Below are 14,885 nucleotides of genomic sequence, written 5' to 3'. Positions count from 1 at the left end.
CACCCTTGCTCCCAGATCACAGAGGGTTATGAACATCTTACAATGCAAAATGTGTTTATTACATCTTCTTAAGTCTTTAAAAAACTACATTATCTTTTCATTATGTGTAGGGGGATGTGCATGCCACCGTGTGTGTGTGTGTGTGTGTGTGTGTGTGTGTGAAATCAATTTGTGGGAGATGGTTATGAGTCCTGGGAATAGAACTCAGATTGCCGGGCTTGGCAGCAATGTTCTTTTCTGCTGAGCCATCTCATTTGCCCTTGGTAAGTCTTTAATAGTACCAGTGTTACTCAAAAGTCTCAGTTCTATTTTTTCTTGAGACTCAAAGCAATCTCTTAACTGTTGACCTTTGTGCAATCAGAAAGAAAATTATGTACATCCGACATATGATGACACATAGTAAACATTCCCATTCTAAAGAAGTGGCATGAAAGAAAGACTGAACCAAATCGAGAATGAAACCCAGCAGAACTGCCCAAGTCCTTGAGACCCTGAATAATTTCATTAGGATTTCCAGATTTTGGAAATAAGGGGTTCTCAAGAACTTGGTTAGCTCTATCCTTCCTGGTCTGCCCCTTTACAGTATGCAAAATATCCTATTCCCCACCCCAGACATCCCATCCTGATGACATTGCTAAAATTCTGGTGTGTTCATCATAATTTAAGCTTCATCTTTTTGGTTCGAATGGGTGGCCTCTCCAGGCCTCCTTTAAGGGACTTCAGTCCTGCCACATACTAGCTGGCTTGACTGGTTTTCTGTAATCTTGGCACAAGCTTCCTTGCCCCCTTCAATCTTGAATCTTTCATGTGTACAAAGCCAGTACCATGTGGATGCTGCTGCTGATTTCAGTGGCCAGCTAAAGATGTAGCCTGGCCTCTGGAGGCAGGAAATCTCTCCAGCAAGGTTCTCAGTTTCAGCTCTTTTCTTTCAAAAGGATGTATATCCCTTTGGCTGGTGGGGCTTTCCCTCAGGGCCCTTTTTCCTATTGTCCCAGTGTAGAGTACAAGACTTCTCTTTACAAGTTCATCTCTCTGCAGTTATGATTGCATTCTCAGCATCTGACTTAGTCGCAACTTTAAATTCTCCCCCTTCCCCCTGAACTACACATTTTTCATATCCATATCCACTTTTTGTGCCAGCACACTGTAGACCTGGATAAGAACAGTGAGCAGGAGACACTGACCTCTTTGGCATTCCTTCTAAAAACAAATTACTTGAGGGACCATCTGCACAGGTGAGACAGGACCAGTTACTTACTGCAGTCATTCTGGGCTCTGTTGTTCATGATTTTGGTTTTCTGATTGGAAGTCCCAAAGAGTTTTTTCCAGTTTATTGTATTTGCATAGCATAAATTTCGGTTTCCAGAAATGACCACATCTCCATCACTTATTTCTTTGAGGGAACGCAATCCCAATGATGTTATGTTTAGACCAACAACCGCAAGAGAAAACTGACCACTATATAGGGAAGAAGAAAAATTGCATTGTACATGATAGTGAAAACAACATGCTACTCTCAAATTTTGTTTTTCTGGGTCACTTAAGTTTCCTGAAAACTGTGTTCCAATTATTACTAATCATTCTGTGAAAAATATGAATCACAACTTTCAAAAAATGCAAGTGCTTTTTAAGTTTCTTCAAGGAAAAGTCGGTTTCTCATCCATTTATTATCTTTAACCTTGGATAAACTGGAGGACTGAGTCATTGGCTTCATGTCATTTCATTTACTGTATTTAGAGTTTTCCTAGAAATCAAAAACACCTAAATGCACTTTAAGTAAATTTGTTTGTCTGTCCTTCCATCTATTCATCTATCCAGTGTCATCTGGTCATGTTTATTGAGTGAATATCTGTGGTACCACTTGACAAGTACTATATAGGTTAAATATGTGTCTCTTATACAGGCAGAGTTTTTGTTTGTTTATTTGTTTTTGCATCTACCTACCATAATTTCCCCTCCCCCCTCCTCCAAGTCCCCTTCCCCTATCTACTCTTTCTCCTTTGTTTCTCTTCACAAAAGGGCAGGCCTTCCATGGATATCAACCAGCCATGGTATATCAAGTTACAGTGAGAGTAGGCACCTCCCCTCATATTAAGGCTGGACGAGACAAAGGAGGAAAGGGTTCCAAAACCAGGCAACAGAGTCAGAGACAGCCTCTGCTCCCAATGTTAGAAGTCCCACAAGAAGACCAAGCTACATAACTGTAACATATATGCAGAGTGCCTAGGTCAGTCACATGCAGGATCCCTGGTTGTTCAGTCTCTGTGAGCCCCTATAAGCAATTAGGTTAGCTGATTCCAGGCAGAGTTTTTTTGAGGTAAAGAAATGAATGCAGCTTTATAGAGCACTGTTGGTCAAGCGTGGACACTTAAGTAACTCCATGGAGGAATGGCATAGAAGGATGACTTTCTTCAAGCCCTGATGTCTCATATCTGAGACCTGGAGAGCAGAGCCATGTAAGATTCTACAAGTTATGTTCCCATTGGATGGCCAGATTAAAGTTAGCAAGACAACAGGCAATGAATCCCAAAGTCCTAGGAAGAGGACTTCTGGATGTCTGTAGGTCGGGAGGGCTGGAAGACATGCCTGGGGATGGAGGGTGAAGTCAGAGCACAGATTTATGCCCCTGCTGGAGGAGCTTGGGTTATCACAGTCACATAGAAGCAGTGTGCCTTTGTAGGAAACTTCTTTGACACCTGTCTCAGGAAAGGGTTGGTTGAGATAGGACAAAGGGAAGAGAATGAAAGTTAAGAGATTAAATGCCAAAAGTTTAAAGCATTATTTGGTAGACCCCTCTTCCTTTTCATGCTTCTTCCCATTTTCCCCACAGCCTGTTTCCAGAGAAGTGACAGTCCTGGATAAGAGACCCGCAACCACCATTTCCTGGGAATTCTTCCCTAGCATGAGCTCAGAGAAGCCAAGGAGTCAGGGTCAGTCTGGGATCTTTTTTGTAGGTCAAGTCCCAGTTTTTGTGAGTCACACCCAGACCTAGTGGCCATCCAGTAGTTTAAACCCTTAAAACGAAGCTGAAGGCTACAATGCAGTCACTTGAAATCCTGTGCTAAAGTCCATCCCTGGCTTCAGGAAGGACATTCCTTAGAGTTTCAGATCTCAGGCAGGAAGTAAAAGTATCTGTGTGTTTAGTATTAGAAGTGTCTGACTAATAGAGTTTATGGAAGCAATGTGTATTGTGTATATGTGTATGGTGATTTGGCTTATGAAATAGTTCACGATATGTCATGTTAATGGTGGTAAATTCCAGAAAAGGTTATCATAATCAGAAAGATTTCAAGGCAATTTGAGCTACAGATTTCCAAATTTCTCTTCCTTCCCACAATATTAGGATTTCTCTGTTAAAGATTTCCCTCCCTCCCTCCCTCCCTCCCTCCCTCCCTCCTACCCTCCCTCCCTCCCGTCCTCTGTCTCCTTCTTTGTTTCTCTGTCTTTGTCTATTTCTCTCTCTCTCTCTCTCTCTCTCTCTCTCTCTCTCTCTCTCTCTCTCTCTCTCTCTCTCTCTCTCTCTCTCTGTATGTGTGTTTAGTGTGTATCTTTTTCTCTCTGTTCACACATTTCCTTGTTGTGACTGGAAGAACAGTCATTATAGGTCCCCAAACCATGTAGTGCTTGGTCCTCTTGTGTGATATGTGACTTAAACTGTATCATTATCAAATATTAGTCAAGCATAAATAGGGAGACATTCTATAAAACACCTGATCACATATTTCCAGCGTGTCAAGACATTGAAAATGGGCAAAGACATAGGAGCGAGGGACATTTGAAGGGGACTGAGAAGATATTAGAAGTCAGTGCAATGTGGGATTCTTGAGAGGACAGAGAAAGAACAAACATATTCCTGGACAATCTGGTGAACTCAGAATACAGTGCACGGTCGAGTGAACAGCGCTGTGCAGTGTCAACATCTTTATCTTAATCCAACTATCCACCCCGGTAGGTTGTCTACACTAGGGGAAGCTGAGTGAAAGATCTTTACACTACTTCTGCACCCCTGCTTTCAGGCCAATTTCAAAACGAAAAGCAAATAAACTACCAGGCTTCTACCAGGCTTTGTTTATGGCTGACTTACTGTTGCTTTGTTCTGCCGCGTATTATTTCAAGGTTCTCAAAAGCATGGAGGTCAGTCCAGTTTTCAGGCCAAGCCTGAATCAGCAAAAACCCTAGAAGGAGGAATAAAGGCTTAGATACACGGTACTAGAAACTAGAGATTCGGTATATGGACAGTGGCAGTGAATTCTCCCAGCCTCACTGTGACTGAGGATGACTAAGGAAGCCTAAGGATGACAGTCCTGGTGATATTAAAAAAAAAACACTGAAATTCTGCCCCCTCCATGGAACTCTGAATCCCTGATGGCACCTCTCTCAACCCTCAGGCCAATGCCCACCCGGCAAGCTGGCCACGTGCTCTGATATCCGTGAAGGATATCAGAGCACACACTGGGTTCCTTCTCTGACCGTTTCCAAGTTGCTGGTTACTTAGGGTCTCATCTTAAATACTTTCTTCATTTAGCTCTGATCTCCGTATCGGTCCTGTTTTCCAGATCAAATTACCCATTTTCAATGATGAAGAAAATGAAGTGCAGGTGGCAGTCATGGCTCTGAGACTCCCCAGGGGACAATCCTTTGATATCTGGTTTATGAAACCCGAGACCCTGAACACCCCCTCCTTCTTCTCTCTGGGGTTTGGGGTCTGTGGGGATGATGGCCTGTCTGAGCTGTGTGTCCACATGAAGTCCAGCGTGGCCGCAGCCTTGGCTTAAATGCTTTCAGCTTGCACGAAGGGACACTGGAGTTTTACAAAGTCTCAAAGAACTAATCATAGCGACAGAACTTCAGAAACCATATTCTTATTTTAGGGAAGAAGGTGGGATGTTTGATAGTTTGTATAAAATTTAATTTCCCCGCGTATGTTCCCGGATACACCAGCACGAACCTGTTATCTCCTTTACGGTCTTTAGAATATCTAGTTCCTGTGGGTCTAGAGGAGGAGTGCGTGTGAAGGTATCCCTGAAATAAACAGCGACACGATTGTCCATCATTTTCTGTGGTTTGAAAAAGCAGGTTCTGCTGCTCTTTGTCCAGATCACTCAGCTGTTACTTACCCCTTAAAGGCCACTGGCAGGATGTGAAGGTCCCCACTGATGGAAGTGCAGTATTTGAAGTGTTTGATGTTTGTAGCATTTATGGAGAGTGTGTCTTTAAATTCACCAATGCCTATGCCATTACAAACTGTTAAGAGAAACATTTGTCCATTTACCTGTGCTGAATTAAGAAGGCTGCACCTACCCAGGCAGAAGCATGAACTCCTGCACCACGAATTGTTGACTCATCCCCCCAGGTGGCAGGACTCCTGTTAGGCTTTGGTGTTCTGGTCACTGGAGTGCGGCTTGGGGCTATCCTTGTCACAGACCTCTGTTGGCTTTGAATTCTCCCCGTTGTTTTCGGCCTGGACTGAATCTAGCCACTCATAAAGACATTGGCTCCCAGCCATTCTGTCTGTGACAGTTAACCTACCTGGGCTGCAGGTGGCGCCTCTGTACCTGGTTCAAGAGAACGCCCCCTCCCCACCTCTCCACCTTTGTGTTTTGGCTCTGCAAGTAACTTGGCTTCTACTTCATGGAAAATGCACACATTGTAAATGAAACGAGTAAGGTGTGCTTGCTTGGAGGTGGGCATATGCATTCAGCCCGAAGGTCAGGGACAAGGCTTGTCTGCACCTGGAGGCCCCTCACCTTTGCGACAGGGCCCATCACACTTTTTACACTTGCGAACGCCATCTTCTTCCACCTCGTAGTAGTCTGGACCACAGGCCCGGACACATGAGCCATGATCTGTCACCACGTAGTTTCCTGAGGAAGAGGCAATGAAAAGAAGGTGTTGAAGGCCATGACAGGTGCTCCTAACCCTTCCACAAACTTCCTCAAGTCTACTGAACAGGTCCCTAATAGTTTGGTTGACTTTACTTTTGAGGGGAGAGAGACAGGTTTTCACTAGAGAAAGAATCGAGCCTGAGTTTGGTGGTTTTTCTGACAGTAGTGTGGAGGGAGCACATTCACCTACTGAACATCAGTTTCCTTGGTCAGATCTGTGTTTAGAACTTACAGGTGAACCTTGACACTGTATGAGACACCTGTTCATGCTTAGCAGACAGACCATGTCCCACTGAGGTGACTACAGTTGGTTCTGCGTTTGACACCAGCTTTGCTCTTTCCCACCTGCCATGTGGTCCTTGGAGGAGCAGTGAGGGGACCAGTTTGTTCCACTCCACAGACAGGCGCCCCAAGTATCTCTCCACTCGCTCCACTATCTCATTTAATATTTGTGATGACAGGATGGTCATGTGCTCTCCTTATCCTAGGTTCTGAGAGTTTTCTGTGGATTTTAAGGCCCTGTTTACTAAGTGCTTACACAGAGAGTCCATCTATGGCATGACTATGGCGAGTTTTCTTTCATCAAGTTTTCATTTACTTTGCAGTGACTTATTATTCTATTTGTGCTCTTCTTTTTCTTTCTCTTTTTTCTAAATAGACTTTCACCACCTAAATCAAAATAGGCAAAATCTCACCCTCATAGTTTTTCTTTTGGTCTCAGTTTCCTTTCTAGAAGTCAAGACTTTTTTCTTTGGGGGGGTTGTGGGTTTTTTTTTTTATTTTTTGAGACATGGCTTCTCTGTATAGCCCGACTACAAGGCAAGCACAAGGGGCCCCAAACTACCCAAGACTCTAGCATAAGACAAAAGAGGACACGGATGACAGGAGGGTCAAAGGTGGACAACTCACGGGGGCATTTCTTCACACAGGTGGCACCAAAGCTGTACTTCCCCTCAGGGTTGACATCCATCTGATATGTGGTAGGGTTGTACAGCATCAGTGGTGGGCAGGTGTCTTTGCATGTGGCTTCGTCTCGGAACCTGTGGCAGACCTGTCATAGGAGGGACAACATGCCTGCTCAAGTTGTGGTCAGACCAACAGCAGCTCTCAGTGCTCAGAGTTCAGTGAGAGGGAAAAGAATCCAATCAGCTTTTCGGGGCAGTCAGAAACATTGTTCTCTTGCAGGTGACAAGTGGTATTTTTAAGTATACACCCTGTTCCAGTTGCTACAACTTAGGGCTTGTGATTAGAAAAAGTACATCTCTATTGATTACAGGTGACAAAGAAAGGTAACCAAGACATGGTAAATATGGTGTAACACTATTTTTAAACCCAGTTTATACTGGGTTTCTCTTATAAAGAATGCTTTAGAAGACATTTTTGGACTTATCGTCAAAGTGCAGGAATCTTAGCAGGAAGCTTCCATGCAGGAAGGGCCAGACCAAAGGCATTAGCTCTTACTAAGAACTCCATGGACAGTGGTTCTCCTGGGCTGCTCATTAGATCCAGCCCAGACTGCCCAAGTGAACAAAATCCCGGGGCCAGCTCTGGTTGGGATTTAAGAATCTTAAGTTTGCAGAAAGTATAGAATATTTTAGACTCCAGCTCAGGATGGACTTCTTCTTTTGGAGCCCGGGACAGGGCCTTGCTCGGCTTGGTACTAACCCCAGGAATCACATTCGCTAACCCGGGCACCTGCCAAACTTGACACTAGCAGTTCACCAGAGCTTTGGTAGCATCAGGGGGCAAAAGACATCATGGGATGGCGTAGGGTAGCGGAGCAGCCAAGAGGTATTGAAATATGGTGGGCAAAGCAGAATGGAGGGGATGATTCCAATGTCATACTATGCAAAGGTCTGTGTAACTGGACACATCTCAAGGGGTCTTAAAAAAGCAGCTCTCGACATCTGTCACAATGCTGACTGTTGGCCAGGACGACACTTATTTACGCTGTGCCCCACAGGAAGGCCCCATCACAGTCAGTGGGGAACAGTGCAAAGCTCTGAGGCCTATCTTCCCCAATGCCTAGAGTCTTACCAGACAGTCACTCTCTCGGGGTCCTGTACACCCAGCGGCACACTGGTTGTGGCAGCAGTCACTGGGGGACCTGCCGCGACAACGCCGGGAACATTGCTGGGCACAGATGATTTTGGTCACTGAAAAAGAAAGATCACCAATGAGCTGCATCTAGGCAGCAGCTCATCCTCTAGTGGCATCGAGGAATACTTGCAAGCGGTAGAAAGGCACAAATGGGAAGAGGGATGGATTTCCTGACTGTGGGATTTCCTGACTGTGGGATTTCCTGACTGTGGGACAGGCTTCTAGGCGCTCACATTCAGCCAAACTGAGTATCATCACAACCTTCCCCTGGGCACATCTCTCTTATCATTTATTTCAAATCACTTGGGAGAACTGATTAAAGCAAGTCTGATCAGATCTTTTGGATAAGCAGACAATCTCTGGAGAACCCTTGGTGGTAGAAAAAGCAGACAAGCCAGAAGAGCACCTGGCTAGAAGTAGCGTTTAAAGGAACTGATAGTTATGTCTCAAAGGCAATGAACTGTGGTCAGTTTTGGAGCTGATAAATTCCAGGGTTCTTTGGGTGAACCACAACCATGCCACATGTGCTCCCTGGAGAAGCACTTGGTACTAGAAAAAGGAGGAGTGGGAGCAGAAACAGAGCATCTGACCTAGGCACTTGGGTAGCTGGTTTTTAGGCTTTTAATGACGGGCTGCAGTATCCCAAATAGTTAGCCTTAGATGGCTGTGTGCAGTGGGGTTGGCAAGACCAACATTCATGAAACAGTTAATACTGGGTCCTCTGCCAAGTTCCTGTACTCTTCCTGTTACCAAAGTGTAGGAGAGGAGGGCCACACACTGTGTGGACTCCACTCACAGGGGCATGTTCTCAGGCCCAGCGTTGTGCCGACTTACATTTCTGGCAGTTCTCTTCTCCTCCTCCCCAGCAACTTCCGTTAGGACAGCTTGGATCACATTTTTGGCCTGAAATAAAAATCCAGTAGTTAAATGTGTGTTTCAGCAAAGTGAACAAATGACATGGAACCAGCGATGCCTCTCCTAGGTCCTAGAGAATGTTATGGCTCTCCCAGGTCCTAGAGAATGTTATAGAAACAAGGAACAGTTTGGAAACTTTGCATTCATAGTTGGCTCGGATGCTTTGTAGGGTAAACTAAAAGACTAGTGCAAGAAAGGAAAACTGTGAGCCATGGGCTACAGTTTTTTGTTTTTTGTTTTGTTTTTTGCACTTTAGCTTTGAAAACTGAGAAAGGGTACCCGCTGACTTGTCACAGGCACACAAATGACCAATCTAAATGAGTCCAGGATCCGAGAAGTGCCACCTGCTTTGGTTTCTCTTCCAGACAGGCTCCGTGTAAACTCATTCACCTTGCTATATCCAATCTCAACTGACTTGGGGGTGGAGCAGGCAGTCATCACTGAGTTTTGGGATGTTAAATCATGGCTGGTATAAAGCACCCTTCTCCTCCAAGCCTTGGAGTAGTGCAGAACATGCCACAGGAAGTAAACATTCTTATTCTGTGAATCACTTGGCCAATTACCTAAAACTTCAGTTATTAGTTGGCATGCTACTATCTGGAAATCTTTGTGATTCATAATTTTTTTGTTTTTATATTTGGTCCATATCAAATTGCAGCTACAAAGTTTTTTAATATCTTGAATTATGTTCTGCAATTAATCACACTAAGAAATGTGGAGATCAAAGTGTTAGCCAAAAGTTTGTTGAAAAGTTCTACAGAACAGATTTATCCTTCTTTCCTTTGCTTTTTGTGGTTCTGTATACTTTACATTTCCATTAGGCTTTTAAAGACTACTCTGCTTAGTTTTAAAGCCCTCTTTGGGGCAATCAGATATCATATAATGTAACTTTATTTCACATGAAAGCTTATTTGATGGTGTCTGAATTTGGCTTTTCAACTTAATATTCACCCTCATGTTCCTTTCTAGGACTTAAGTGTATATTAATACTTTATTACATATACTTAATATATATTTGGAATTCACATTGAGCTATGGAGTAGCTGATGACTTTATTTTCTTTCATGCAAATACATTTTCTTATAGGCTCAAATTCTTAAGCTTCATCAACAATAATATATACTGGTCACAGTGGGCCATTCTTCTTTATCTCAGACACCTCACCTATATCACAGTGAAAGTCACCTCATAATACTGTTTTTGTCATTGTTAAAGATGGAATGCAAACGTCGCAAAAGGCTTGTGTGTCTGCAAGCTCTGGTCAGTGGAAGAGAGGAGAAGGTAGGAGACACAGGAGACAGGTTTCCTATCTTCTAGTATGGATAACTCTCATGTCCTTACTTTATTTTTAAAAACTCTGCTATGGCTCTGACACTTTGGCCATTTTGTCTCTTATTGTCATTACAGAACAATTTATTGAATGAATTCTTACTTGAAATTTCACTTATTTATACAATTTTGACTCAGTTAGGCGTATTCTCATGACTAGTGCTATAGTTTGGATATACAATGACCCCCAGGGGCTCATGTATTAATGCTTCATGTCACAGAGAGATGGCAGAAACGTCAAGAGGTAGAACTAATGATCACCCTGGCAAGGTGTGCCCATGGGTGCAAAAGGGGCATGAACGTAATGAGGGGAAATGAACCATTCCCTAGTTGCACTTCAGATCCATCCTGCAGGAAGAAACATGTGCCTGCACTGTAAATCTGGTCAAGAATACATGGCTGGGAGCTCCTAAGCCTTAGGGAAGAACTTACTACTATTATTTTGCTAAACAGACATAGCATCAAAAGTGCTTTCCAAAGACTTAAATCTGTACCATAGATCAGTGCACAATCCTCATAAGAGAAGCTTCTTCATGTAGTAAAAGATAATTACTACAAAGACTTCTACTGGTCAAAGTGCAGAATAAGTGTCTTTGGAGTGCTCAGCCATACACAAGACATCTGTGTCACAGCCCTCACTCCTAAGGCTCTAAGACCATCACAGAAAAGAGGGTAGAAAGATGATAAGAGCCAGAGAGTTCAGGGGGAACTGCTATGAAGCAGCATCTTCTGGACAAAACAGGGCTGTTGTACTGTGCTCACGACTTCACAGCAGCTGTGGCTGCCTGCCCAAGACCTGCAGAAAACCAAGCCAATCCACATTCTAGCATGGGTGGGGGAAGGGACCATGAGAGCCTACCCCTGGCTGCTGGAGGAGGGAGAGCCGTTTGTCTGGGGGTGTGGCCCCTGGTTGGTTAAGCGGTCTTCCGTGGATATCCCACAGCCATGCACGTATGTGCAGCACTGATTGTACTCAGTGGGTCATTAAAAAGATATGAAAGTGGGAGGAAGGCATGAGAGCAGAGGCGTTGGAAGGGTGGTAAGGATGTCAAATATGATCACAATTCATTGTATACATGTATGTAATTGTCAAGTAATAAAAACATTGTATGAAAAAAGAGGTGGAATTATTGGAAGCCCAGTTGTTGAAGGCAGTGTCTTTGACAGGACAGGAGAATCCTGATTTCTTCTCTCTTTTGTCTTTTACTTATGGTGCCACAAGGTGAACACTGGATGTCAGTTGTGACTGCACAACAATATGGACATGTAATGACTAAGACGACAGATTTCCTAAGTTTTCACCCCAACTACTTTAATTAATACATCAATCAAAATAAAGCAACTAAGCAAAAAAAAAATAAGAGTTTTAGTTGACTTTTTTTTAGGATTCATGTAGACTCTGTTGGAGGTCTAAACCCAGCCAGTATATAAAGCACAGTTGCAGGAACAGAAGAGTAGGAAACCGGACCCAAGCCTTATCAGCACTATTGGGAAGAACAGACTTGGTGGAGTTTGGCAAGTGGAAACATGCCATTTCAGAGCTTCCTACACAGTGTTAGTGGAGGTCACAGATTGAGTGCCCAAGCTTAGTTCTGGTCCTCTGCAAGGCCCCCAGTTGCAGGGGGCTGCCGGAGGAGTGAGGCATGGATGAGATAAGGACATTGAGGAAAACATGAACAAATCTCCTCTCCATGGTTCTATGTGAGAGTGTTTACCCTGGTCAGCTGATGAACAGAGCCCACAGGATCAGGAAGCACACATGACTTATCAGCACCCATGAAGGAGAAGGGGACATTCCCTGTACCATGACTGCCACTGCAACCTGTGTCCCAGAGAAAGGTCTCTCTGATGCTCAGTGGTTTCACAAAGGCTCTGCCATCCTGGGAGTGATGGGTGTTGCCTTGGATGATGAAAATTTTCTTATATTACTGTCTTGAATAAAACATCTCTAATGGAAAGGTCATTTATTTTCTTATAATTTTTGCTATATGTTGACTAATCTGATCTAAAGTTAACATTCTCTCTCCCACCCCAACACTGTCCACTTCAACCACTCAGAGGATCTGAAGCAAGTAGAAGGTGAATGACACACTTACAGCTGCTCGGTTGGTTCTGTAAGTCCATTGACATGTTGCTCAGAAAGTCATTGTGGACGATGTCCTTCCACTGGATAGTCTCCATGTTGCAGAGGATGGGGTTGTTGCTAAATCTCACAGCACCAATCAGGATTTCTGTAAGAATGGAACCATAGCAACCAAATTCTTTGACTCCTATTAACTTAGAAAATGCATGCACTCATTTCTTTATATTTCTAATGTTCTATTTAATGTTTCCAGTGTGGAAATCTGAAGTCCCCAAGATTGGCCCTACAGAAGATCTGCTAGGGATATATAAAGATACACTCCATGATAATGACAGGAAAAACTTAGGAGTTTTTAAGGACTAGGTTGTGGATTTTAGAAATACATTAAGGAGGAAAAAAAGACCTATTCAGTGTATATGGCATGAAGGAAAGGCATACAGTCACTGAGGTTATATCAGACAGACTGGAATGATTGATGTGGAGGGGCTGTCGGGGCAGAAGGACAAGGTGGAAATCATAAGCATTTGGACTCAGAAGACCAGTACTGTCACAAGACGATTGTCATCAGGCATACTCTCGGGTGTCACTGGAGGATTTCCACTGAAGAAGGAAAGGTTATGAGTGTGATATGAAATAACAAACATGTATAAAGAAGAGTCAAATAAACACCAGTGGTGTTAGGTCATACAAGGCTATACAGTCTTTTGAAAGAAGAAATGAGAGGACTTTACAAAGTCAGGGTTGAGAAAAAGTCAAACTTGTACAAAGGGAGAGGGCTACATTAATAACTTTAGACATACACATGGATGGAATGACTTATGTATAGAAAAATCCATTGATGCCCTGGTCTGCAAAGATGAACCTGACTTGTGGGCTTCTGTCTGAGAACTGAAATGCACAGAGAGACAGATACATTGCAACCATGTCCAAAGGAGACAGGGCTAGTTGATGTGTAGGTATTACCTCACTAAGTTCCAAAGACTATCACTGAGATATGGGGAAAAGCCTGGAGAGATGACATACTAGGGGACCTGGGTTTGGTTCCCAGCACCCATAGTGGGTGGTTCGCCTTTAACTCCAGTGCCAGTGCATCCAATATTTCTGGCCTCCATGGGCACCCACCTTCACATGCACACCCCAATTACACACACACACACACACACACACACACACACACACACAATTAAAAGTGAAAATAAAGTCTGGGCGTTGGTGGCGCACGCCTTTAATCCCAGCACTTGGGAGGCAGGGGCAGGAGGATCTCTGTGTGTTTGAGACCAGCCTGTTCCACAGAGCGAGTTCTAGGACAGGGTCCAAAACAATACAGAGAAACCCTGTCTCAAAAAAACAAAAAAAAGTGAAAATAAAAAGCATAAATGTGGGGAAACTCAACTATAGGCACAGAAGTGGCTGCCCCACCGCACAGGCAGGAAATGGAAGCACCTGTCTGCATGGAGTGCTGACATGGAAAAGGAGCAGTTCTCTGGGAAAGCTTGCAGACACTGCTGGCTGACAATAAGAGGAGAGTTGCACATGTTCAGGAGCAGACTTTAGAGGAAAGGGAAGTTGGAGGTGCTGAAGGCTTCTAGCAGACAGAAACGCAAAGCACAACTGTAGACCTGGGGGAGGTGACAATTTCTTCAACAGAAGACAGGGGATAAAAGAACTCCAGAAAGAAGGTGGGCAAGTCAGAAAGAGCCAAGATGTGGGGGTCTACCTGGAAAATAGAGGTGACAGCAGTATGATAGAAACAAGAGGAAACAGAGGTATGAGGTCAAACTTGGCAACAGAAGATAGGCACATCAAGGTTGCAGTAACCAGTAAGAGAAGAGACCAGAGGCACAGGGAGGTGGGAAAGCAAACAATAGGTAACTATAATAGTTATGGGGGGGATGGGGGACGGGATTCAATAGTCTCCTCCTTCTAACTGAATAGAGAAAGGCAATGAGTAGAAAGTCAAATCTATTGTTTTTATTTCAGCATTTGGGAAATGCGCAGTTGTGGCAGCAGTCCTATATTAAATAACTGGGACTCATACAACTATAACTTGGCATTAATTAGAAAAATAGGGGTAGTCCAGTTAGAACATGCACACACAGGTGCACATACAGACAACAACAACAGAGTAGGAACTCAGTAGCTGATGCATGCTTTGTCTGTAGTAATATGGTTGACTTTTGTCAACACAAACGGAACACATTAGCAAATGCATGTACTACATTTTGGACGTGAGGGCACTGAGATACAGAGAAAAAAACAGGTGAAGGAATATCTATAGAGTCGTTTGACTGACAAGTGATGGAGTTAGAGCTGGAACACAGACAGCCTGGCTCCAGATCGAGACTCACACCGCTGGCTTCCTCACACGTATGAGGCAAGACAGGCAGAACAAGGCATGCCAAAATCACCAAACAGGCCATTTCATGCAAAGTGTGTACAGGAGAGATGAATGCTAGCACAAATTCAGAAACATGCGTGGGTGCTCAGAGCAGTTAAAGTGGTGGGTGGGAATTCTGGAGGTAGTTTATGGGATGGTGAAGCAGAGAGCTGGGGAAGGAAGTGTCTGGCTGGCT

General features: G+C 43.9%; 1 protein-coding gene across 3 annotated transcripts in view; it reads right to left on the bottom strand.

Annotated features, from left to right (window-relative positions):
* Positions 1-14,885, bottom strand: part of Egfr (epidermal growth factor receptor) — a 168,939-nt gene that overhangs the window by 37,769 nt on the left and 116,285 nt on the right. For all 3 annotated transcript variants that reach the window (XM_021227321.2, XM_005070406.4, XM_013113611.3), the window contains exons 4-12: positions 12,326-12,460; positions 8,820-8,888; positions 7,923-8,041; positions 6,795-6,936; positions 5,748-5,864; positions 5,118-5,244; positions 4,949-5,022; positions 4,085-4,175; positions 1,259-1,458 (exon numbers count right to left, since the gene is read on the bottom strand). In XM_021227321.2, coding sequence (XP_021082980.1) covers positions 1,259-1,458; positions 4,085-4,175; positions 4,949-5,022; positions 5,118-5,244; positions 5,748-5,864; positions 6,795-6,936; positions 7,923-8,041; positions 8,820-8,888; positions 12,326-12,460 — 1,074 coding nt within the window. The remainder of the gene's footprint in view (positions 1-1,258; positions 1,459-4,084; positions 4,176-4,948; positions 5,023-5,117; positions 5,245-5,747; positions 5,865-6,794; positions 6,937-7,922; positions 8,042-8,819; positions 8,889-12,325; positions 12,461-14,885) is intronic.

The sequence above is a fragment of the Mesocricetus auratus genome, unplaced genomic scaffold, assembly GCF_017639785.1.
Source record: "Mesocricetus auratus isolate SY011 unplaced genomic scaffold, BCM_Maur_2.0 Super-Scaffold_100029, whole genome shotgun sequence".
NCBI lineage: Eukaryota > Metazoa > Chordata > Mammalia > Rodentia > Cricetidae > Mesocricetus > Mesocricetus auratus.
This window is presented reverse-complemented; position numbering and strand designations above follow the sequence as displayed.